This window comes from Mastomys coucha, unplaced genomic scaffold (assembly GCF_008632895.1).
Source record: "Mastomys coucha isolate ucsf_1 unplaced genomic scaffold, UCSF_Mcou_1 pScaffold20, whole genome shotgun sequence".
Classification (NCBI taxonomy): domain Eukaryota; kingdom Metazoa; phylum Chordata; class Mammalia; order Rodentia; family Muridae; genus Mastomys; species Mastomys coucha.
This window is the reverse complement of record NW_022196903.1, coordinates 142,354,528-142,379,390: the sequence shown is the minus strand read 5'-3', so window position 1 is coordinate 142,379,390 and position 24,863 is coordinate 142,354,528. Positions and strand designations below refer to the sequence as shown.

General features: G+C 42.0%; 1 protein-coding gene across 2 annotated transcripts in view; it reads left to right on the top strand.

Annotated features, from left to right (window-relative positions):
• Tmtc1 (transmembrane O-mannosyltransferase targeting cadherins 1) overlaps positions 1-24,863 on the top strand; it is a 208,883-nt gene that overhangs the window by 105,504 nt on the left and 78,516 nt on the right. For both annotated transcript variants that reach the window (XM_031383952.1, XM_031383953.1), the window contains exons 6-8: positions 932-1,013; positions 1,516-1,619; positions 12,557-12,746. In XM_031383952.1, the coding sequence (XP_031239812.1) occupies positions 932-1,013; positions 1,516-1,619; positions 12,557-12,746 (376 nt within the window). The remainder of the gene's footprint in view (positions 1-931; positions 1,014-1,515; positions 1,620-12,556; positions 12,747-24,863) is intronic.

Here is a 24,863-nt window from a genome sequence, read left to right as displayed (position 1 = left end):
AATATAGACACACCCTTAGCACACACCTTTAACACCAAACAATGAAGATTAAGTTAGTTTGTAGAAGGAAGCTCCCATGTTGGAAAGTGAAGTCTGATTGAGTGGCAGACAAAGTGCCAAATCACAGAAAGATTTGACAGAGTAGGATATGCCCAACTCTCATGAGAAGAGAGAGGAAAGGGAAGCAACTTAAGACAGAGCAGTAGGGCTGGAGAGATGGCTCAGCAGTTAAGAGCACTGACTGCTCTTCCAGAGGTCATGAGTTCAATTCCCAGCAACCACATGGTGGCTCATAACCATCTCTAATAGAATCTGATGCCCTCTTCTAGTGTGTCTAAAGACAGTTACAGTGTACTTACATACATAAAATAAATAAATGTTAAAAAAAGAAAGAAAAGAAAATTGGATTTCTATGGAGAACTCAAAGGGGAGAGAGAGATAGAGACAGAGAGAGAGACAGAGAGAGAGCACGAGCAGTACAGAGAGAAAGGAGGAGGCAGTTTTACAGAGAGGTTGCAGAGAGAACAAGCTAGACACAGTTGAAGTCAGAACAGAGAATGAGAAGGAGCCAGAAGATTGGAACAACTTGCCAGAGTTAGTTTGAAGCCAGAAAGAACTAGAAAGGGTGAGCTTATACAGCAGTAAGTCTCAGAGGCCTAGATTAGATTGTATAGAGGCTGGAAGCTTCTGAGACTAGGCCTAGGTTAACAAACAGAGATGGCCATTAATTACATCAGGCAAATAAAAGATGCTTTTACAGTTTCCACTTCTCAAATTGTAAGTGCCAGAATGGAGTGTTGAAACCCACATGCCCTGACTCCCAAGTCAGGTTCTTGGTGTTTTCCCAGAGCCCAGTATCTTCACAGAGGGGAACATTGTGCTGTAGATGGTTGCTCATCTTAAGAGGCTCATCTTTCCTTTCCTCTTTCAGGTGTCTGACAGGAAGCAGCAACAGAAATTTCCTGCTTACCCTGAGACCATTTTTAAAGAGGGCCATTTTGGTCATCAGTTATGTAAGTATGTAATATGTATCTCAAATGTAACTAGTAAAGGGTGTTTTCATTTCAATAGTGTTTCAACTTAGAGATATGCTATAGATTATTTAATAAACTCACTGCCAATATCATCTCATAAGGAAGGTTTGCAGATGGTAAATGTTACTTTTGGGTAGAGGTATATATGGAAGCATATATGGGAACCCAGTGGCATAGTGTGAATGACACACAGTTTAGAGTCCTTCCAAAGAGTTTTCAAAGTGACATGGCTGTATTAGTTACCTACTGGTGCACACAATATCCAGTCCCAGTACCCAGAGGCATAGATACAGCACCTGCTGCTTGTCCAAGCAGCTTTAGTTTGGAAGCTTGGCTGAACGGTTTCCTATATTGTGATTTGGGGCCAGGGCTATACAGGCAGGGACAGTTGACTCCATTTCTTCATAGATGATCAGAATGCTTCAACAAAAATGGAAGAGGTGTGGGTAGACATTTCATCAGGTCGTCTCATTCCTCCAAGGTGACTGTCATTTTGTATTTCCGCCTGTGGATAATGGGAGGAACTATGCCCCTCTTCTCAGAGCAGGACAACCCAGCTTCATTCTCACCGTACATCCTTACAAGGTTAGTGCATGTACATTCTGTAAACTTTATTTGGTACTTAGTTTTCTTGGATATTTTTATTGCCGTAAATCATTTATACAAAATACCAGGTCTCATTGCAAACGAGTTCATACATACTGGATCCTGTTCAATATTATTAAACCACAGGCCAGCTTTCATTTCGAGGAGATAGTGATCATAAACTAGCCAGCATGAAGATAGAAGGGAAACACTGTCCATATATTTGGAATTTGTTTCAACCAATTGTGACTGGGCAAAATTGTGGCTATGGTTCTCACTAGTATATATTAATTTATTTGACAACTATTTTATGAGTTGCTTATTGTCTATAATATACATATCTTTTGAGTGGCTTTTAAAACAAGCCTTACAGAGCATATCACAGAGATGTATGCAGAGATTGGTTAGACAGCATAACCTAAAATGAAGGAAGGCTCAGAACAACAAACAGAAAGGAGTGGTATTTGCAAAGATAGTGCTAACTGTGCCTTTTACATCTTCAGAAGTTCTAGAAGATGTGGAATCAGGCAGTGGTGTTGATGAATGCTCCTGGTACACTGAGTCTGCTGTGGTGCAATACTTTAAGATCTGATCACATTTACCAATTTAAATAGCTTCAGATTATATTCTCTGTAGTGTTTTAAATATTAAGATATCATGTTTAAGTATTTTCATAGTCACATATGCTATAAATATCTTTTTTGTTTGTTTGTTTGTTTTTGTTTTTCAAGAAAGGGTTTCTCTGTGTAGCCCTGGCTGTCCTGGAACTCACTCTGTAGACCAGGCTGGTCTCGAACTCAGAAATCCACCTGCCTCTGCCTCCCAAGTGCTGGGATTAAAGGCATGTGCCACCACTGTCCGATGCTATAAATATCTTATAATGGTAAATCATTTTAATGATAATTTTATGGAAGTAACCTTCACTATTTTGGTGTATATATTTCCACAATATAATGTAAAACATGGAAGATCTTTTGTTTTCAGATAGGGTCTCACTAGTGACACTGGTTGACCTTGAACTTGAGATCCCCTGCTTCAGCCTCCTGAATGCTAGGATGAGGGACTAATGCCACCACCCTCAGCTAACGACAAATCTTAAAGCTGAACTTGATGAGTAGATGATTTATGGTTGGGCTTATTGGTATTTCTTAGAGATTACAGAATTTGACCCCCAGTCTTATGTCAGGCATCAATCTTTGCCCTGCCAACTTAGTGTACATGTTTTAATCAATGTACTTCATTGCTTGTTTTGCCTGCTCTGAGAGCAAATGGTGGCTAACTATTCTAGGGAGCATAGAAAGGCCAGAAGCCAGGCCAAGCTGTGAGTCGCAAAGGCTCACCCCTAGCAACCACTTCTTAATGGTTCTACAACTTTGCACAACACTAGTGACTGGAAACCAATGAGCCAGAGGGCAACATTTCAAGTTCAAACTATGACACAGCCCTTCAGAGCTCTCTTGACCTCACCCTCCTAATAGGCTTGTTTCCAGTAGTTGCACTGGAAAGCAGAGCTTCCTAGGTGTGGTTTAACTGGCCTGGTCCAGCCCAAAGCCACTTCCTATACTAGATTTGTAAACTTTGTAGGACTTTCAAAGTTTTCTTTTCTGCCATCTCAGAGGAGTTATTTTTTTTTCAAAACATATAAAAGTTACTCCCCCATCAGATGAGACTGTTCAGTTTTTCTCCATTTAGTATTGCCTGTAGTTACTTTTTGCATGTTGTCTTTGAAAGTCCTTGTGGCTCCATAGACATGTGTTTCCTATGTTTTCAGCTGTTTCCTGTTTAACTGAACTGAGACAAGAAGTCACCATGGTATGATCATGAGAAATCTAAAAAGAAGTGTGTATAACAACATGACAGAAGCATCCAGGTGCTATTGGCTGTGACACAGGCCCTGGCTCACTATAGTACATGTTATTGCTACTAACTCTGCTACAACTCTCATCTTAGAACCTAATAGGGAAACCTGATAGGTGTGATTTCCTTCCCCTTAGGTAGTATTCTAATATGCTTCTCCACTGTTGTGGTAAAACACCATGACCAAAAGCAACTTGGGGAGGAATGAATTATTTCATCTTAGAGTTTTTAGTCCATCAGTGAGGGAAGCCTAGGCAGGAACTTAAGGCAGGAGCTTGAAGCAGATACCACTGAGAAATGCTGCTTCCTGGCTTGCTTCCCTTGGCTTGCTCAGCCTACTTTCTTATATAGCCTAGGCATACTTTTCTAAAGATGTTACTGCCCACTATAGGCTGGGATCTCCCATATCAATTAGTAATCAAGAAAATGCCCCACAGATATGCTCATATATCATTTCAATGGAGGCAATTCCTTAATCATTCATTTGTTCAATCTTCAATGAGACCATCTTCATTATGGCCTCACGGTCTGCCATTTGTGTTACAACTTACCTCTGTGTGTCTCCTCACAGTTAGCTCTCAGATTGTGGTGCTCCATGCTGTACCCAATTGGTATTTCTAGTGCTCCTGGTATTTAGAAGGTTGATGGTGTCCGGATATTTTAGGATCAGAAGTCAGGGTTCTGTCCATTGCTGCAGTCCTGACCTTCTTCTTGCTACCTCCCCCTCCCTGTGACCCCACCATTCACTGGCCTGAAGTCCAGCCTCCTTGGGTGCCTCAGTCTGTGTCCATGCTTTCCAGTCCTGCTGCACCCTCTCCTCCATTCTGTGATCACTGTTTCTTCTCTAAGACCTTGCATGAGGCTTCTTATCCTAATGGCTGCCCCATTGCTTTCAGATACACTTTATTGTGGAATGTTTGCTGATTTCCCTTTACTCTATATATGGGAATTTTTTGGTTTGTCGACACACGGTTTCACTCTGTACCCTTGGTTGTCCTGGAACTCACTCTGTAGAGCAGTCTGACCTTGAACTCATAAAAGTCCATCTGCCTTTGTTGCTGCCTCCAAGTACTAGGACTGAAGACTTGTACCATCATGTCCTATTGTAAGATGAGGATTTCTTAAGGTTTGGGACCCTGTCTTAAAGTCCTTGCCTTGACTCACATGAGAACATACAGAAAGACCATCACTATGGAACTGCAACACCAGCCTAGGTTTTCTTCTTGGAGACTGAAAAGAAAATCACAGATGTTCTCCTGGAGCTAGTACCTCCTCCTTTCCCAGATGGACCTGTTCTCATGGGCATCTCCCATCAAGAAAAGATGATCAAGAAAATCCTTGACTCTTTCCATGCTACCCACATTTCTGTTCCCTGTCTGTGCCAACTATGTAAGCAGACATAAACCTTTTATGCTAATATCTTCACAGATACTATTCATAAAAGCCATTTTTTCCTAAACTTTTCCAAAATCTTGGACTCAAGAACAGGTCTGTGTTGTAAGTTCACAGCACAAGTAACTTAGGTTGTGATCCTACACAGAGTCTTGCAGCAGCTCTTCACTGGAGAACTTTCATTGGTTTTATTGTTAATTTTTTTTCTTTTTTGAGACAGGATCTCACTCTGTATCCCTGGCTGGCTGTAACAGAGATCTACCTGCCATCTTCCTTGCTAGATTAAAGGCCCCCGAGCCCTTGCCATTCCATGAACTTTTAAATTTACTTACCTACTTACTGACTCTTGCCTCAGTTCTTTGCTTATCTCCACCTTTCCCCCACTTCTGTTTGTCTTCCTATACATTTCTGATAGTTTCTTATACAGTCCCAAGGTGTACAGGCAATCTAATTATCTCTTGATTCCATCTGCATATCACCAAGGTAAGAAAGACTATGCTGTGGATCCTACTGCCTTCACAGCTCTGGGCTGTGAATGGCTTGCATTTTATAGTTGTGCCAGCTAGAACAGCTGAGTCAGTGTGACAGAGGAAAAGGAAGCTGGTGGGGCTCACACCTCTCACAATAAAGCTCTCAAATTCATAACACAAAAGTGAGTGGAAATAAAATGAGATGCTCCCTTGTAATAATATATTTTATGACTCAGTTTCAGCATTCAAGGGTGCTCAGTCCTGTGTTGTTGCTACCTACCCACATCCAGTCTCTCTCCTTGTCCTTGACCTAACGCTGTACTGTTTTGAAATTTGTCGTGGATAGGCTATCAATACAGTCATCATTATTTCTATCTCTTTTTTTTTGGGGGGGGGGTGTTTTGAGACATGGTTTCTCTGTCCAGGACAACCCTGGCTGTCCTGGAATTCATTCTGCAGACCAGGCTGGCCTTGAACTCAAAAATCCACCTGCCTCTGCTTTCCAAGTGCTGGGATTAAAAGCGTGTGCCACCACTGCTTGGCTCATTATTTCTATCTTAAGAAAAAAAATTACAACATGTTCATGACACTTGCCACCCCATAGTTGATGATTCTGTAACAGCATCAAGTGTTCAGTCTACCACACTGCTCCTGTCTCAGCTTGCAGAGACCATCAGCTCTGCCTACACCAGAAGTCATTTGCCCCACCCAGCTGCTAGAGGGCTGGAAATGCAGTGTTTCCAGTTTGGGGAACTTATCAGATATGCCTGATAGAGCCCAGGTTGTGTATGCTTTTAAAATAGTGATTGATAACACAATTAAAAGAATTGTTTTATTCAGTTTGAGGTCTAAGTTTTTAGAAACAACTCTTACAAATATTTTACTATTAGTTAATGTTCTCAATTGTATGAACCATAAGAACAGAACTCTTCAGCCTATCAATATCTTCACAGACACTTGTCCATTCTGTTAACCCACAGCATCAGTTATTGATTCTAGGTCCAAGCTATCCCCTGGCCCTCCAACTTAAATTTGATATTAAAATACTGCCATTCAACCACATAATCCATGCCTGTCTTCTTACACCAACACAGTGTAAACACCCTTATGGAGAGTCGGACCAGAGCTTATCACCTTCAGCACCTAAGACATGCACAGAGAATGAGTTAATATTGGCTGAATTCAAGAGAGGGCTTCCTGTTGATTGAGAAAGACATTGTAGGAAGTGGCATCCTTAGGCTGTTCCTGGAGATGATACTAAGTAGATTGTGTCTGCATAGCCTTGTCGTTCCTAGGGCACAGGAGCCTGGGAAGTCTTCTGAAGCAAGAATGGAACAATTTGGAAACTGTGAGGTTGGCAGAGCTACTGTAGAGGAGCAGAAAAGATCATCAAAACCCACAACCCTAATCCCCAAACATGGTGGGTCCAGGTAGAGTCCACAGGGCCAAATGTCCAATGGTTAGGTGATACTAACATCAATTTCAACTGCATTCATAGCAGTAGTATCCTTAAGAATCAATGCAAAGGCAGCCCAGATGTCCACTTCTGCAAGTTGCATCAGTTGGAGGGAGGTGGTTTAGCAGAGAGAATGGATGAAGTTCCATAGGTGAAGAGGAGGAGGATTCCAGCAGCACATTCTTTGTGTAAGACAAGTAAGAACTACTGCTTGTGGTGTGGTTTTGTTCCTGTGTCCTAGTCAAGGAAATGTGTTGGGTTCATCCTCCTTCAAAAACAGAGTGACAGAAAGATACCATTATAGAAGTACTTAGAAAGGATGAGCTTCTTGGGGTAGAGCCCTACCAGACAGCCCCAAATGAAACTGTGTGCCTCTGGAAACCAAATCCTTCACTTTTGTGAGGAAAATACCTAGAGTGATTTAAAGAATGTGTTTTTGGAGACAGGGCCTCTCATTCTAGCCCTGGCTGGCCTGATTCTCACAGTGGGCTGGGTCCACTTATATCATAATCAGTAGATGTTATACTCACAGACCTGCCTGATCTAGGCAACTCCTCAATTAATGCTTCTCCTTTTCAGATAACTCTAGACTGTATTAAGTTGGCAATTAGGTTAACCATGACAGTAGCCCAGGCTGGTCTTAAATTTGTTGGAATCCTCCTGTCTCAGCCTCCCACGTTCTAGGATTATAAGCATGAGCTGCCACATCTAGCTATGAAACTCCTTCAGTCATTTATGGGTTTTCAAAAAAATGAATCACTAAATTGTTTACATTGAATTTCCAATTCTCTGTGTTGTACATTTTGTTTTGTTGGCAAGACATTTTAATGTTACCCCCTCCCTGTTAACAGGATTTATAGTAGAAAGGTGGCAAATAATTCACTTTGTTTTTGTTCTTACTTTAAAAAGAAAGAAAGAAAGAAGCCAGCAGGGCAGAAATATTGTGCAGGCTATTTCCTTTCTGAATTTTTAGCAGTTCGAATGTAATTCATAGAGAAGGAGTTAAAAAGAAACCTTGTAATTGTTGATCACAGTTAGCTCAAATAGCCCTCCCTAAAAGATAATTAGCTTTTGGAGTGATTCCAAATGGCTTTTTCGTTGCTTATATTTGCAAAGCATTTTCCACTGCTATGTCCATATCCTAGAAAGTACTTAAAGAGTTTGCTAGCTAGCTGTGTGATCAGAATCATACAAACTAGAAAGTAGTGACCATTTCTGGTCTGTGATTTACTCTGTTTTCATTGAAATTGTAACTTAAAAAAAATATGCATCTTAATTTTCTTTTAGTTGGTACAACATTACAGTTCCAGAAAACAAGCAGGAAAATGAAACTTGCAGGGTAAAGCAAACATATGGTCTTCACATAAAACCCTTCATAAGTTAGCAGTGAGTCCATGGGCCAGATGTAGCTAGAAGTAAAATATTAGAGCAGTTTTGTCACCTCTCTTCTATTCAAGGTTTTACCATGAAAGAGACCAAATACACACAGAAGTAGAAAAGGTGGCCTAAGCAAATCCATGCACTCATTGGGCTTCAGCACTCTGAATCCTCAGCTGCCTGGTTCATTCATACTCCTCTTCTCTTCTTCCCCTCTGTGCCTGGTCAGTTATTTTGAAGCAAATCCTAAATCACGATTTTGATATTTAGTTTATTTTGCACGGTGGTTTTGTATCATGTAATGTTATCATACTTTAAATTTTGATGAGCCTCTGTATCCAGCCCTGTTATCTGTTAATTTTATATTTTTCCAACTATGTAATAGTTGTTTGGTTTAATAGTGGTTTCCTTGAATTAGCCTCTTTCTTGGTTACTTTTCCTAGCACTGTGATAAAATTTCCTGACAAAAGCAACTCAAGGGAGAGTTTATTTTAGCTCGGAGCTTCTGGGGACAGCCCATTATGCTGAGGAAGAAATGACAGTAGGAGCTAAGGGCAGCCAACCAAACTAGAGGCAGAGAGCTGAACTTCACTGCTCAGCTAAAATTCTTTTTATTTAGTCCAGGACTGAGGTTCAGCAAATGCTGACACCTACTATTAGGTTGGATCTTCCCACTTCAGTTAACCTCATTAGTAGAATCTCAGAAGGTACACCAAAAGGCTAACCTAATCTAAATAATTCCTCACAGATATGCCTGGAGGCCTGTCTCTTAGGTGATTTTAGATTCTGTCAAATTGACAGAATGGAGTGCCCTGTGGTATGTCTCTTAGGCCATTCTTAATTTAATGAACTCCATTACTATTTGCTTGTTTAAGAAACTAGCTCATTGGTTCAGTGGTTTCTCCCACGTGCTAGACATTGTATCCCTGATCATGGAACATTCTGTTTGGTTCTTGTATATATTCTGTAGTAGCAGTTGGTTTTAGAACTGGTTCAAATTCAAGGACAAGACAATTTCATCATAGTGTGACTGTCTAACAGGCATATTGTTTTCTCTCTCTATGACGTTAAACTAAATTAGTGAGCTTTGTGTACCTGATTTGTTTGTTGTTTGAGACAGGGTCTCACTCAGTAGGTACTCTAGCCTGGCCTCTGACTCAAGGCTGTCTCCCCACCTCAGCCTCTGCTGAGTCATTTATTTCCAACAGAAACTATTTTAAATAATTTTAAGAGGTGGGTGTGAATAACAACTGCCTTGTCTGTTAAGTGTATGGCTTAGCATCCACCAGTCAGGCCATGCAGATATTTTCCACTGAACTGAAGGGAGGGGGGCATCTTGCTCCCATGCATAGAAAGCAGCCCACAGTAATGCCACTGGTTTGCTGTGAGGTGGCATTCTCAGGTGACAGCACATAGACCTAAGATCAGAAAGGAGTCAGTCCTTATTTACTAATTGTTCATTAGCATTTTATTAAGAGCTACAAGAGATGAGAGTGGTGGAAAATACCATTGAAGCAGTCCCACTCCTGCCTGTTTCTGTGTTAGAGTCAGCCCAGAGCAAGCGGTCTTCCTCACTGCAAAGTTGGAGGGAGAGGAGGTGATGGAAGAGATCAGCTTGGATGTTCTGAGGCTGGAGTGATGGTTTCAGGCTGAATTAATCTCAGCCATGGGACTTGTGTTTAGCTACGTCTCTTGCTGTGAGGAAAATACTGAACAAGAAAAACTCAGGAAGAAAACAAAGTAGGGTCTATTGCAATCCACACTTTAAGGGTATAGTTCAGCATGTTGGGAAAGGCATGGTAGCAGGATTGTCAGGCAGCTGGTAATATTGTTGCCATTATCAGAGAGAGAGATGGCTGGTCAGTCTAGTACCCCAGCCCATAGAATGATGTTTCCCAAATTCAAGATGAGTCTTAATCATATCATTTCAATCCCTTGGGAATGTCCTTACAGACACATCCACAAGTGTGACTCCCAGGTGGTTCTAAATTCTGTCAAGATGATCTTCTGTATTAACTATCACAGAAGGTAACACAGAAATTCTGCTCTGGTCCCTGTGCCAATCTGAGAATCCTCCTATGCGGAGGGCTTCTCTTTAAGGCCCTGTATTCTATACTGTTGTGTTGTGTTGTGTTGTGTTGTGTTGTGTTGTGTTGTGTTCTGTTCTATTCTATTCTATTCTATTCTATTCTATTCTATTCTATTCTATTCTATTCTATTTATTTACATTTCAAGTGTTATCCCCTTACCTGGTTCCCCCTCCCCTGAAGCCACCTATCTCATCCTCCCTCCCCCTGCTTCTATGAGGGTGTTCCTCAACATACCCACCCACTCCCGCCCCCGCCCCACCTTTGATTCCTGACATTGGGGCCTCTCAAGCCTTCATAGGACCAAGGACCTCTCCTCCCATTGATGCATGACAAGGCCTTCCTCTGCTACATATGCAGCTGGAGCCATGTGTACTTCTTGGTTGGTGGCTTAGTCCCTGGGAGCTCTGGGGGTTCTGGTTGGTTGATATTGTTGTTCTTCCTATGGGGTTGCAAACTCCTTCAGCTCCTTCAATCCTTTCTCTAATTCCTCCATTAGGGACCCCACACTCAGTGCAATGGTTGGCTGCGAGCATCTGACTCTGTATTTGTAAGGCTCTGGCAGGGCCTCTCAGGAGACAGCTATATCAGGCTCCTTTCAACAAACATTTCTAAGCATTCACAATAGTGTTGGAGTTTGGTGACTGTATCTGGGATGAATCCCCAGGTGGGACAATCTCTGGATAAGACCCTGTATTCTTAACATTCATCTCACGTTTCCTGTCCTTTCATACTATATAATTTGCATTATTGCATTATATAGTCCTTGGAGACAAGGTATAACCTGTTTCTGTTTAATTGAATATGTATGTTATAGATGTAACTAAGTTGTCCATCACTTAAAGTGGTGAAAACAGGTTTTACTCAGTAACTGTTGACAATAGGAGGAAGAATCTGAGTCCATTTGGTTTATATGGACGGTTTATATGGCCTTTATCTGCTTGCTGACAGTTAATTAGGAACCCGTACCCTACAGCACTGGAGACAGATGCCTTAACCTTCCTCATTAGTTGAAATTAAAGCATGGCTCTCAGATATTGGAAAATAATAATTCAGGGTTTGTTTGTTTATTTAACATAGGCATGTGTGAATTTGTGTGTGCCTGTGAGAGTATAAGAATGCACATGTGTTTACAAGCCAGAGGTCAGCCTTTACCTCAGAAACATTGTCCACCTCCGTTGAGATGGGGTCTCTCACTGGCTTGGAAGTCACTAAGTAGATTTTGCTGACTCTGGTGATTGTCCTGTTTCCTCCTCACCAGCTGATGTCACTGGCGCCTGTCACCAGGCCTGGCTTTTTAAAGTGTATTTGGAGTTCAGATTCAGTCATCATGCTTGTGTGTTGGGGATTCTGCCTGCTAAGTCATCTTTTTTGCTCCAGTTCTTAGTTTTAAGGTTTACAGTCATGATCCTAAACCCTCTTTTATACACAGTCTAGGAGGGATGCCTAGAGAGGGCTATTAGGTGTTGATTAGAGAAAAGAACAGCTTCTTTTCTTAGCCATGCAGCTACTTGGGCAAGCATTTCTGGTTGGAATGGGCAGATCATCCTGGGATGTGGCTTTGTAAAGCTAGAAACCTTGTGGCAGTTGTTTACCTCCTAGTTCAGAGGGTTGGATGGATCTGTTCTGTGCTGAGAGCCCTGAAGTTCTCAAGGACCTTGAATATTGCGAAGGCTAAGTGAATTTAGGTAAACTCGCTTTCCTCTAATCCCAAAGATGTTTGAGTGGAATGCCATCACTCTACCTTGAAGCCTTGTCCTAGGCAGGAAGTGAGGATGAGAACCCACCCACTACCTTCCTCCCATGATGTCCTCTGCCCTGACAACTGTGAATAAGAGATTTGATCTCTCTACCACAAATATTTTACTTTCTGAAATAGTTAAGTCTGGATCAATCTGCTATCAAAAGGATGAAATGTTTTAAAATGTGTTACAGATTCTGGACAATAGCAAGATGAGAGTCTAAGAGACAGGGTTTCGTACAAAGCAAGAGTGTGTTTACCATTTACTGTCATCAGGAATTCCTTCATTGCATTTACCTCAGGATCAGTCTTTATTCGTGTGATAAATTTAGATATCTTCCATAGGAACTATGTCTTTATTTGCTTTCTGTTGAAGTCAGCAACCAGCATGGTGGTTAGAAGTGGTGAAGTAAGTTCCTAGGAGATCAGTTTAATGGATGGTTTGACATCTTTCCCTGTCTTCCTCTACCAGAAACACCAACAGAGCAGATAGGACTGTAGAAAGCAAGTGTTTGTAAAATGTGGGAAGTTGTATTTCTAAACTGTTCTCTTTGTAGGTTCCTTACCTATTCCTACCTCCTGGCCTTCAATGTATGGCTTCTGCTGGCACCCATCACCCTGTGCTACGACTGGCAAGTGGGCAGTATCCCTCTGGTGGAGACCATATGGGATGTGAGGAACCTTGCTACCATCCTTCTGGCAGTGGTAATGGCCTTACTGAGCCTGCACTGTGTGGCAGCCTTCAAGGTAATCTCTAAGAGTGAATAGATTCTCATATTTGAAGACATACTGTATCTGTTATTGCTGCTCCTTTTCTTAATGAGGGTCTGGGTCAAAATCATGCACATCTTACTCAGAAAATTTTGTAAATTAAATTTTTCTAATAGGTAATAGACATTTAAGTCTTTAGCAGGGCTAATAGACCATGCCAACCTTAATTTTACAATGTCTTTATTTAAAAGATTTACTTTTATGTGGCTATGCTATGTGTATAGGTGCATTTACATGTCTCTAGGTGGGTGTGTCATGTGTTTATAGGTGCCTGTGGTGGCCAGAAAAAGGTGGCAGATCCCATGGAGCTGGAGTTACAGGTGTTTGAGCTGGCCAACCGGGTGCTGAGAACCTAACCCTACTCTGGCAAGTTAGCCACTGAGCCATCTCTACAGCTCTGTATAGTTTTTTGATAATGCCTAGATACTTTGTGTAAAAATAAAAGTTCCTTCCTGGTGTGATTGGCTAAAAATAAAAGTTCCCTCCTGGTGTGATTGGCTGATATTTGAAGGAATGTATTTTACACAATGTTGTAATAAATGAAATCTTAATAAATAATTTGCATTTGTTTACAAATGTTTAAGATATGATTGAAACTTCATATCTACTTAATTATATTAGATAGTTTCTTCTCCAATCAGAAAAACATAAAATCAAACAAAATTATTAAATTAAATCATTTGACAAAGTGATGAAAGGTAGAAGAAACTAGAAATTGTTGACTGAGAAATTGCCACCACACTGATGAAACACCTCTCACCTGGGGTGTCCTCAACTTCCTGGTTGGAAATAGTTGATTGGATGTTGGAGTAAAGTGAAAGCAGCTACAATTTTTGTCTGTTCAGTGTTTTGAGATGGACTCATGTAGCCAGACTGTCTTTGAACTCCACTTGTATCTGAGGATGGCCTTAAGCTTCTGATCCTCCTGCTTCCATATCCTAAATTCTGGGATTACAGGTAAATGTGGTCATGCCTGGCTAGCAGCTAGAATTTAGGGGGCAGATTTTGTAAGTGAGAAAGCTGGACACAGCTTCCCAAAGTCTCTTCGTGCATTCATGGTGACTGATAAGCCATTATATGTGTACATGAAGCTCTTTGGAATATGAGACTTTTTTGGGGCAAGTCTGAATGAATTCTTCTCATCATAACAGGTTCAGCAGTGGGAGGCAGACATTCACTAGTGTGGGTTAGCTTTGTATAATTTTTTGTTGAAATCATTGGCTACCATACAACTAGCCAGGCACAGCAGAGATACCCAAAAATCCACACAGAAACCAAAAGTAAAACAAAGAAATAATAACAATTTTAAAGTTCTGACCAAAAATCTTAACACTCTCAAAAAATGCAGGGCTGGGAAATAACCCAGATGTTACAGTATCTTCCAAGAATGTATGAAGACCCAAGCTTGGTTTCTGTGTGATAGATATGTCTATCTCAGTCTCCTGATGGTTTCCTCAAAATCAGAACAAATCACAGGCTCAAGTTCTGAGACCTGGAAAACAAGCCTAGTCCTCAGCTCCATAGGGAGGTGACACTGAGCAGTGGGGGTAGCTGCAATGTGGGCTTACTGGAGGCCTGCCTTGGGAAGGTAGCCACTGCACTTCCTCTCCTGAAGAGGTGGCTCCATTCATTCCTGGGACTTCCTTTAGCATTGGCTCCTTGCCTTACTTTGCTTCTTGCTAGTTTACATCACAATCCTCATTTCTCTACTCCCCAAGTAGTAGACACCTGGTATGCAGAGATTCCCACCTAACACCTCTAAGAAAGATCCCACACACTCTCAACAATGAGGCAAGGCCAGAGTAGGAGCCACTGGCAGAAAGTAGTTATCTGCGGACGGACAGTCCAGCCTCGTTGAGAATAGGATTAAGAGCAGCCAGGTGGACACACCACTCCATAGATAGTCAGACCAAAGAAGGAACACCTTGCTGCTGCTTTTTCCTGTTTTAAGGTATTGAAGTTTTGGTGACCATGTGATCTGTCATAGCTTTATCCTTGAAGCATAAATGAGCCAACCATGTGGTACAAAATTGTTCTATCGTAGACCCATGCGGTTGAACCTGACATAATTCTAGATTGCTGGAAATTAGTTTGCACTTTGTTCATTCTTGTGGCACATAGATCGCTGTGTTCTAACATGTCCTTACCTGATGAAATACGCCTGTGTTTTATTACAGCAGGTAGTAAATAGTAAAATAGAAACAAGCTGGAGGACAGATGTTGCAGTTAGCAGCGAATGGTCTCTGTCCATGCTGCTTTCTCCTTCACTTCGGCTGACTTGTTCCCATTCTCTGCACACAGCACTTTGCCACACATTTCCTCAGTTCATGGAAGTTCACCTCATGGGATATTAGGGACTCAGTCTTTCTGGTCCATGTTCACTCTCTGTGTAGTATATTTTGGTAGTTGAGGCTGCAAACTGTGCCACCAAGGTCCCATGTATAAGATCAGCTCCAAAGTGGCCTTAACCAGGGCAGCTTTCCAGTCTCATCTCTGCCGGCTCGTCCCCCACCACCTTGTTACCTGTGGCCACACTTAATGTACTGTTTTCTACCTCAGCACCTGACTTCCGTGTTTGCCCTTGATCAGTACTACAGAACTAGAATTTCATTTATAACCTTTTCTTGAAATGAGTTTGAAAGTGAACTTACCCTTTCCCCTAGTACAGTGAGGAGAGAGGCTTGTCAGAGGAGAGCTACCCGAAGTCCAAGGAGGAGGGAGGCTGGGGTTCATGATCACCTTTGCTGCTTGTTATCTGCATCTGTTCACCTTTAACACCCTACCTGCACTGCTCTGTGAGGCCAGACCAGAGCACTCCGTGCCTTCTGACATAGCACAGGAGTCCTCACAGGGGAGCACTGAACACACACTGTTTGCAGAGTCTGGTCATTGTCATAGCCTCCATCATCCTGACACTGTCACAGCTCAACTCCTGAAATACAAAAGCACTCCTGTGTACAGATAGCCCCATTAAAACAAAGAAAGCCACTGACTGCCTCTTTTGTCTCTGTAGCTCAAGACCCACGATCACTCTAACAGTCAGAATGTATACAAAGTTACTGTTATTTATGAACATCAACCCTTTCCCTTACCCTTCATTCCAAGTGACAGAAAACATCTTTTTTTTTTTTTTTTTTGGTTTTTCAAGACAGGTTTTAACCCTGTCTTGGTACTCACTCTGTAGACCAGGCTGGCCTCGAACTTAGAAATCTGCCTGCCTCTGCTTCCCAAGTGCTGGGACTAAAGGTGTGCGCCACCACCGCCCAATGACAGAAAACATCTTTAAGTTCTTGAAGTATCCAAATGTTTCTTTGGGCCCATAGTCTGGATATAGAGTCCATCATGGCCCAGCTGTGGTAGTGAGGATGAGGCTATCTCCTCACATCTGGACAGGTCAGAAAGCAGAAATGGGACAGGAAGATTAGCCAAGGCCCACCACTCAGCAAACCACTTTCTCCAGCTAGACTTTGCCTCCCAGAATAATACTATCAGCTGTGTTCAAATACTTGAACATGCTTGTGACATTCCTCATTCAAATCATATAACAAATACCACCACAGAAATGTGCAGAGTCTGTGTTCAGGTGCCACAGAAGGGCAGGGGTGAACTCACTAGTTTAACTGTATGTGAGAAGGTGCAGTAAAGAAAATGCCAATATTACTGCTCCATCATGTAGTTAAAGGAAAGGTGTGTGTGTGTGTGTGTGTGTGTGTGAGAGAGAGAGAGAGAGAGAGAGAGAGAGAGAGAGAGACAGACAGACAGACAGACAGAGAGAGAGAGACAGAGAGACAGAGAGAGACAGAGGGAGAGAGAGGGAGAGACAGACAGACAGACAGACAGACAGACAGACAGACAGACAGACAGAGAATGAATATCCAGAGGCATCTAGAAGAGTCCAGAGCAGGGAGAAACGAAAGTAGACTGGACATGGCCAGGACTATATTCAAGAGGGAGAATAGAGGAGAGCATAGTGCAGAAAGAGAGTGGGCGGAGGATAGAGAGAGATTTGGGGGGGGATATCAGCATAGTGTGAATAGGGAGATAACCAGAGAGAAGGGGACAGTAAGAGAGAACACAATGAAAATGGTGAGTATAGCCAGGGACAGAGGGTATAAAAAGAGCAGAGCAGGCTCTGAGGTGAGACAGGCAAGGATGCTGTTGTGGACTTTGAAAAGAAGTGTGTGACAAATACATATGAGTAGAGATTGAGGGAGCCTGGAGGCCAGCAGGGGCTTTGACATGCAGCCACATGTACATGCCAGTGGAGCCATGTGGCCCCTCTGCCAGGGGGAAGGGAAATGATTCCTTTGGTAAATAGGAGCTGACTTCACAAGTTTCTGAAGAATGCTGGCTTTTATCTAACCACCAGAAATAATCCTATAGTCCAGTTTGAGCTCATTTCTAGATGTATGCACAGCCTGAGAGACCTAACATTAACCAGATATCCCTGGTAGTTGTAGGTGAATGTTAATGAAGAGCTGGAAGAGTGTGGCTAGCTAGCATCACTGGACTCACCAACCACATTCATGGTCTTTAAACTTGAAAGATACTGTGTCTTTAAAAGTACTTGAAAATTTACCAAAAGTTGATTTTCTTTTAAAAAGAAATTCGTTTTAAGGGCACTGAGACTGAGTTCAGGGCCTATGTACAGATGGATCTTCATCCCTGGTCCTCTTGATGTCGTTGCTACTGAGTCTGTCCTATTCCTCTGTGGTGAACAGTGGAACAGGAAACATTAGACATGCATCTTTTTAGTCAGTGGCTATCTGAAGACCAGAGGCCAATAGCCAAGCCTTCCCACAGCTTTCCTGTGTTGGGGGGTGATGGCTGTGTCATCTGTGAGTCTCTTCTCCCCTCCTTCCTCTGCAGTCAAAACTACAAATCATATTGGCAGTGTCCTGTGTGATGTGGTCTGCTTGTTCTTAGAGCTCTCCGCTCTGCTTTTGATTTGAGCCCACTGCAGTTTTTCCACATCATTAAATAATTTTCTTTATTCTTTGCCTTCATGGGGATATCACATTGGCACAAGTCACACTATTTAATAAGCAAACAACCTACCTACTGCTCTGATGTTTATGTCTCAGTTGGAAGACTCACTAAATGTCTTAATAGAAGAATTAGAATGTTGTGTATTACTAACAGAAGTGTTCATGCATCACTAACAGCTTTATTTCTTTTTCTTGGCTTGTATGCTCTGATTGTCAGTGAAATTTAGTGTCCACAATGAATACTTTGATTTAGCTTTGAAATGTAGTCTTCATTTGTATATGCATGTGTATATATGTATGTACAGGTGTGTACACATACATAGGACAGATTGATATTTGAGTATTTTCCTCGGTCGTTCCCTCTACTTACTTTATTTATTTATTACAAATCTCTCATAGTCACTCCCTCTACTTTCTTTCTTCCTTTCTTTCTTCCTTTCTTTCTTCCTTTCTTTCTTCCTTTCTTTCTTTCTTTCTTTCTTTCTTTCTTTCTTTCTTTCTTTCTTTCTTTCTTCCTGGCAAATCTCTCACTGAGCCTGGAGCTCACTGGTCAGATTATCTGACTAGCCAGAAAGCCCCATGCCATTGTGCCCAGCTTTAGACATGAGTGTTGGGGATCAAACTCAAGTCCTCGTGCAGACACAGAAAGCACTCTAAGGACTACACAATCTCCCTAGTCTCATAATCTTTTTAATTCCTCTTAATTTAATGAATCATCATTCTATGGAACTAACCTGTTACCATGTAGCTGTATGGTACTTATGATAACTTTAAACTTAAAAGGTCAAAGTTCCTTTTTTTTTTCCTCAAGCCATTCAGTCCTTTCTGTTTCCATCAGAACATAAAGTTTTAGTTAAAGGAGCACACAGTTTTTCATCTTGTTCTCAGCCATGAAACACATAATTATGAATTGCAGAGATAAAAGTAGCAGAAATGATCTGCTGTCCACCTGAGGCAAGATTCTTTTTTTTTTTTTTCCTCACTCTGTAGATCAGGCTGGCCTCAAACTCAGAAATCTGCCTGCCTCTGCCTCTCAAGTGCTGGGATTAAAGGCGTGTGCCACCACTGCCCTGCCTGAGATTCTTGAAGTTTCCCTTCTGTGTCCGCTCTTCCCCAACTCCAGCATATCTATATAATTCCTGTCAACCATACTAAGGACACTTTTCCCCACCCTCCGGGTCATTGCCTGGTCCCAGGTATAATCCTTTATTGCTTAGATTATTGCCCTGCCCTGGCTGACCACCTCGATTCTGCCTTGTTGGTCCAGCCTGTTATCAATTCAGAATTTTGTTTTTCATTCTGTAGAGCCTGTCATCCCTCCACCTCTCTCTCTCCTCTCTCTCTCTCTCTCTCTCTCTCTCTCTCTCTCTCTCTCTTTCTCTCTCTCTCTCTGTGCGTGTGCGTGTGCGTGTGCGTGTGTGTGTGTGTGTGTGTGTGTTGGTCACAGTAAGCCTGTGATTGTGGAGTCAGGATGTGCCCAGATTACTACAAAACCATCTGTTAAATATCAGTCCAGGGAGGCAGTATCACCTGTAATATCAGTTTCACTCTTTAGGAATGGCTGTTTCCAAAGTGACAGTATACCCAGAATGATAAAAACTTTCACCTGCTTCACTACTGTTTTAAGAGCAGAGATCTGACAGAGTCCCCAGTACCCTGCTGTGTGATTGCTACTGAAGGCACCTTTCCTGGAAACATCTTTTCTTATTTTAGAGACATGATTTCATGTAGCCCAGGCTATACTCAAGCTAGGGCTTTTTTTTAATTTAGCCCTATATATGCTAGGATTACACAAAAGTTACCAGGCCTGGATCCTGGAAGATTCTGGTAGGAGAGCTGAAGGCAGAGGAAGGAGTCCCTGGAGCTTCAAAAAGCCAGTATGTTCCTGCAAATAAGTGATTGCATTTAGGCAGAATCTTGTAGAAGACATGCTTTTGTGTCTGTATTCCATCTGGCTCTGATTGCCAGAGGCCTCGTTTACAAAATGACCTGGCAAGTTCAAGTTGCCAAACTGGCTATGGGCTTGTAATCCAAGAGTCTGGCATTTGGTATTGAACAACGATTAATTGGGGAGAGCATTTACTAATGTTGCCTTCCTTGGCACTGCCCTGGAAATTGTTTCAGGCACCACAGGTTGTTTGGATTTGAGTCACTAGCCAAGTTTTCATAGATTTTGGCTCTCATCTTATTAGTGGCCTCACTTGAGAATAATTGACCACCACTTGCTAAGGAAACACATTGACATTTGGTTTTCTATCTAGAATGTTTTTCTCCTAGTACCTTACAAAGATTATCCAAGAAAACATGACTCCCACATCGGGAGCACTGGGTCAGTTTTGTTTTCTAATGTCAGACCTTGCCTCTTACAGTGCCTCTCACTAAACATCCACGTTAGAGATTCAGGTTGTTCTGTTTGATGGAAACTGGCCCTTGGATGGGTGCCTCTTGCTTTGAAACAAGAAAGTTTGTGTGTACATGTCTGGACTTGGAAAATTACAGGGTTGGAAAGCATTTTAAACCCTAAATCCTTGTTTTCCATCCTTTGCTCATATCATTAGTGCAGTAAATCTAAGCTGTGGTAAGTAAGCTTTTGAACCCACAATGAAAGGTGAGGGAAGACTGCCAGGCCAGTAATTTGTGAAAATAACCTATTAACTGCCTCTGTGAGAATAAAATTATCCTATCAGGCTTTTACCATCACATACCTGAGAAGTGGAAGAGCAGGCATGTCCCCTTGAATCGCAACACATTGTGGTAGAGAAGACATTTTGATTCTGGGTGAAGACACTGGCTGGGTGCAGAAACCAAATCTACCTTATGAGAACTCTCAGGAACTTCATACCTGAATCTCAGTGTCCCTTTTCCTTAGTACTTAGGAAAGAGAATTCCCACCCAGTCTTGTCACCCATGTACAGTGACCTGAAGTAAGCCAGACCTATCTTTGCAGTTTATTTGATAAAGCAGGTGAATTAGTGCTAAGAGATGCTCTGGTAAGCTAGTTAAGTCTTCCCTAGGAGAATGCAGCCATGTTCCCCTCATGTCTCCTTCTCCTATTAATCCTAGGATATAAAATAAGTATTCATTCTCTGAGACAGCTCCACGTGGGTAGATTGTGTGACAAGAAATGCTCCTTGTCTCTTTCTTAGCAGAAAGATGTTAATGACATCCTACATTAGGTGGCTTTGGTGGGGAGTCATGGGGTGTGTAAGCAGGTTTCTGCTCATTAGAAGTCCCTGCACACAGGATTGGTAGGAAAACATTTCTGCCAGCTTCTTACATCCATAGGATAAATTCATTTAGAAATACACACCTGGTTTATGCTCTGCCTGCTTCCTCAGGCTCAGCAGAGGCCATCCAGTCACCAGCCCACTGCATTAAAATCATTCTTGTTCCTCACTGAGTCCTTACAGAGGAAAGAATGATTAACTGTTCTCCCCTTCCCTCCTTTCCTGAGATACTCTTGAAAAGTTATGTTTGTTGACCTTGGATCTGGAATGTTCTCCTAAGACCATGGTCCCTAGCCTGAGGGACAAAGGCATAGTCTCTGGCCTGATGTGCTGATGGGACCTGGCTGAGCTCTTAGGTCATAGGTCAGGTCACTGGGGTGCCTGCTGGGACTTTGAATGAACTTGCTCTTCCTTTGCTTTTGGTCACTATGACAGGGTCTCTTTCTTGGCAGTGACAGGCTTAGTCCTTGTGGTGGTGATCTTAGTCCTTGAAGTGATGGGCTCAGTACTTGGAGTGATGGGCTTAGTCCTTGAGGTGATGGGCTATAGGATCAAATGCAGTAATCTAATGATGGACTGAAACTTTCAGAACTGAGGCAAACAAACTTTTATTTTTTCAATTGATTAGCATGGACATTTTGTTACAGTAGCAGATAGCTGACTAACACAGTAGCATCCCAGTGTCATGGTCATTGCCATCCTACCAACCAAGGCTATTGTTAAGTCTAGGCTTCTGAGAAACAGGCTCTCCCTTCCACCCACCCACCCCTGTCACACACAAGACAGGAGTAATCTACCCACATTTGTTCTCTAGTTTTGCATAGGCACCTGTGACTCAACTCCTGAAGCCCAGGTGTCTGATGAGGTCCCACTGTACTCCCTCAAGTTCATCTTTATTTCTGAGTCCTTTCTATTTGAGATTCATCTGACTGAGTAAACACTGATTATAAATCACATTACATTCCTAGAAGAGCCATGATCCACAGTTTGTAAATCATTGAATATTGAAGAGATAAGTTTAGAAGAATAAGGTTAAACTTCAGAAGCCGTTGTTCCTCGGCTTGCTCTACACTTCTGTGGTCACTAAAATTAATTTAATTATTTTACTTGCTTTGCAAAGAAAAATTCTATCATAGCATTTGATTTGTCCTGCCAAAAGTAATCATTATCTTTCCCACAGTCCTTTTTAGATGTAATACTGATTTTTTTATTTAATTACCAAAGTCAGTGAAATCTGCCTTAAAAAAAAGTGTGTGTGTGCTGGGCAGTGGTGGTTCATGCCTTTAATCCCAGCACTTGGGAGGCAGAGGCAGGTGGAATTTTGAGTTCGAGGCCAGCCTGGTCTACAAAGTGAGTTCCAAGACTGCCAGGGCTATACAGAGAAACCCTATCTCAAAAAAACTTTAAAAAAAAAAGTGTGTGTTTGTGTGTGTGTCTGTGTCTGTCTGTGTAGGTCAGAGAGAGGACAGCTTGTAGGATCAGGCTTGTCAGACGCATCTTTACTCATTGAGCCATCTCACTGGCCCGGCATGTTATGTCTTAGCCAGCTGCAGGCCGGGAGCATGTGTGTATTATGTGTCTGGTTTCAGAGACTGGGCTTCAGGAGAGTGAAGGACCATCTCAAACTATTTCTCAATTCTCTCAAGCAGAACATGTAACAGGGCACTGTGCTGTACGTACTGTAGGATTGTGTTTATCTGATGTCCTCTGTGAGACGCCCTAAGAGATGAAATTTTCTATACTATGCAGCACCTTATCTGGTTTCCTCCACACTGATGCATCTAACCTGCAGTTGATGGTTTTTTTTTTTTCCTGACATTTCTTCCTACACTTGACTTTGACTGTAGCAGGAAGACAGGCTTTGTTGTTAGTCATACCTCAGGTGTTTTGTTTTGTTTTGTTTTAAGAAAGAGTCCCATGGGCTGGAGAGATGGTTCGGTGGTAAAGTGCTTATTTTATAGAGAATTGTGAAGACCTGAGTTTGGATTCCCAGAGACTACACAAAAGTGCCTGTAACCCTAATGCTGGGAAGCAGAGCCAGGGAGAGCCTGTGGGCTCACTGTCTAGCTGGCATAACCCAAACAGTGAGCTTTGAGGTTTCTGAAAGACTATCTCAAAAACAAGGTGAACTATAGAGGAAGACTCCAATGTGGACTTCTCCTCTCTACACATACCCTCACTGGTCAGCACACACTTCTTCGCACATACACAACATAGGAAGAGGGAGGCATGAGTTTCATTATTGTACTGGCTAGTTTTGTATGTCAACTTGACAGAAGCTTAGAGTCATCAGAGAGGAGGGAGCCCCAGTTGAAGAAATGCCTCCATGAGATCCAGCTGTAAGAATTTTCTCAATTAGTGATCAATGGGAGAGGATCCAGCCCATTGTGGGTGGTGTCATCCTTGGGCTTGTGGTCCTGGGTCCTATAAGAAAGCACACTGAGCAAGCTAGGGAAGCAAGCCAGTAAGCAGCACCCTCCACACACACCTCTGCATCAGCTCCTGTCTCCAGGTTCCTGTCCTGATTTCCTCCAACAATGGACCATGATCTGGAAGTGTAATAAACCCTTTCCTCCCCAACTTTCTTTTTGATTATGGTGTTTTGTTGCAGCAATAGAAACCTGATTAAGACAACTATGTAGCCCAAGTTGGACTCAATTCTCCTGTTTAAACTTGCCAAGTCTTGGGATAGCATGTGTACACCACCATGTCTGACTTTCAGCCTTTAGTTTGAAACCTTTTCTTCCTAAGATTGACAGATAAGTATCAAAAGCCACACCCTGAAGTTAAATGACAACCTTGTGAGTGTGTCCCTGCTACCCTTCTGTCTTCCACCAATGCAGCTTGAAGTATTGGCCTGAAGTATGACACATTCTGTGACTTAGAGAGGGCCTTACTTATTCATAGAGTAGATCCTTAGAAGATAGTTCATCTTGCTACTTCCTTCCATCTCTAACTTAACCCTTTGTAAAACAAAAACATGTAGCTTTCTACTATTTGCTTTCATGTTTGCTCAAAACCAAAGCTGGTGAAGAGCCATCTCAGACTTCTATGTGTCTCACTAAATTACTGGAATATTTTCATTCTAATTAGGTAAAGATTTACTTATTAGCATTTTCTCCTTTACTGACTTCCCTTAACTCCTTCTGAGTGCTTACTTAGCGTAGAGTAAATGTGTTTTTTTATTTATTATCTTATAGCTTATCTTTGTAGATATATGCCTTAATTAAAAAAAATTAACAACACATTTAAACAAAATATTGACTTTACATTTCCAAGTAAAGTTTTAAATTAGCTTGTGCTAAGAGTAAGAGAGTAAGGACACTTTAGCATTCCACCTCATTTAACCCTCCCATGTAATTGTATAATTGTACACTTGAATAAGGTAAGAAGTAGGAGCTCGGGACTCAGTGTTGGCAAGAAATTTCAGACTGTTAATTAAATAAAAATCAAACACAAAGCTTTGTTAGGAAAAAAAACAACCAAGGTTCAAAATCAAAGACCAGAAATCCAAAATGTCGGTTTTGAATGCTGTGATTAAGCCTGCCTCTGGCTCTGTTCATTATAGAGGATTTGGCAGTGCCTTTTGGCCAAGTCTGGGCTGGGAAAAAGCTGTGTTTAAATTGGCTGAGAGAAGGCATCGAGGTATGCACTCTTTTTGTCTCAGAGGGGGTATAGCTTCTCTGTTCGTTTCCCGCTTTAAATTTATACTCAACACTCCAGAAAATCAGGAAATTATACCACGAGCCTGGGCCAGGCAGCTAACTAGTGTTGCTGAAGCTACTCTGCCACATTTGAACTCGTCCCACTAACAACAGGCTAGAAGAAATGCTGTACAACCTGAGGTCTGGAGTATGCTCATGTCCCAGGAGACCATC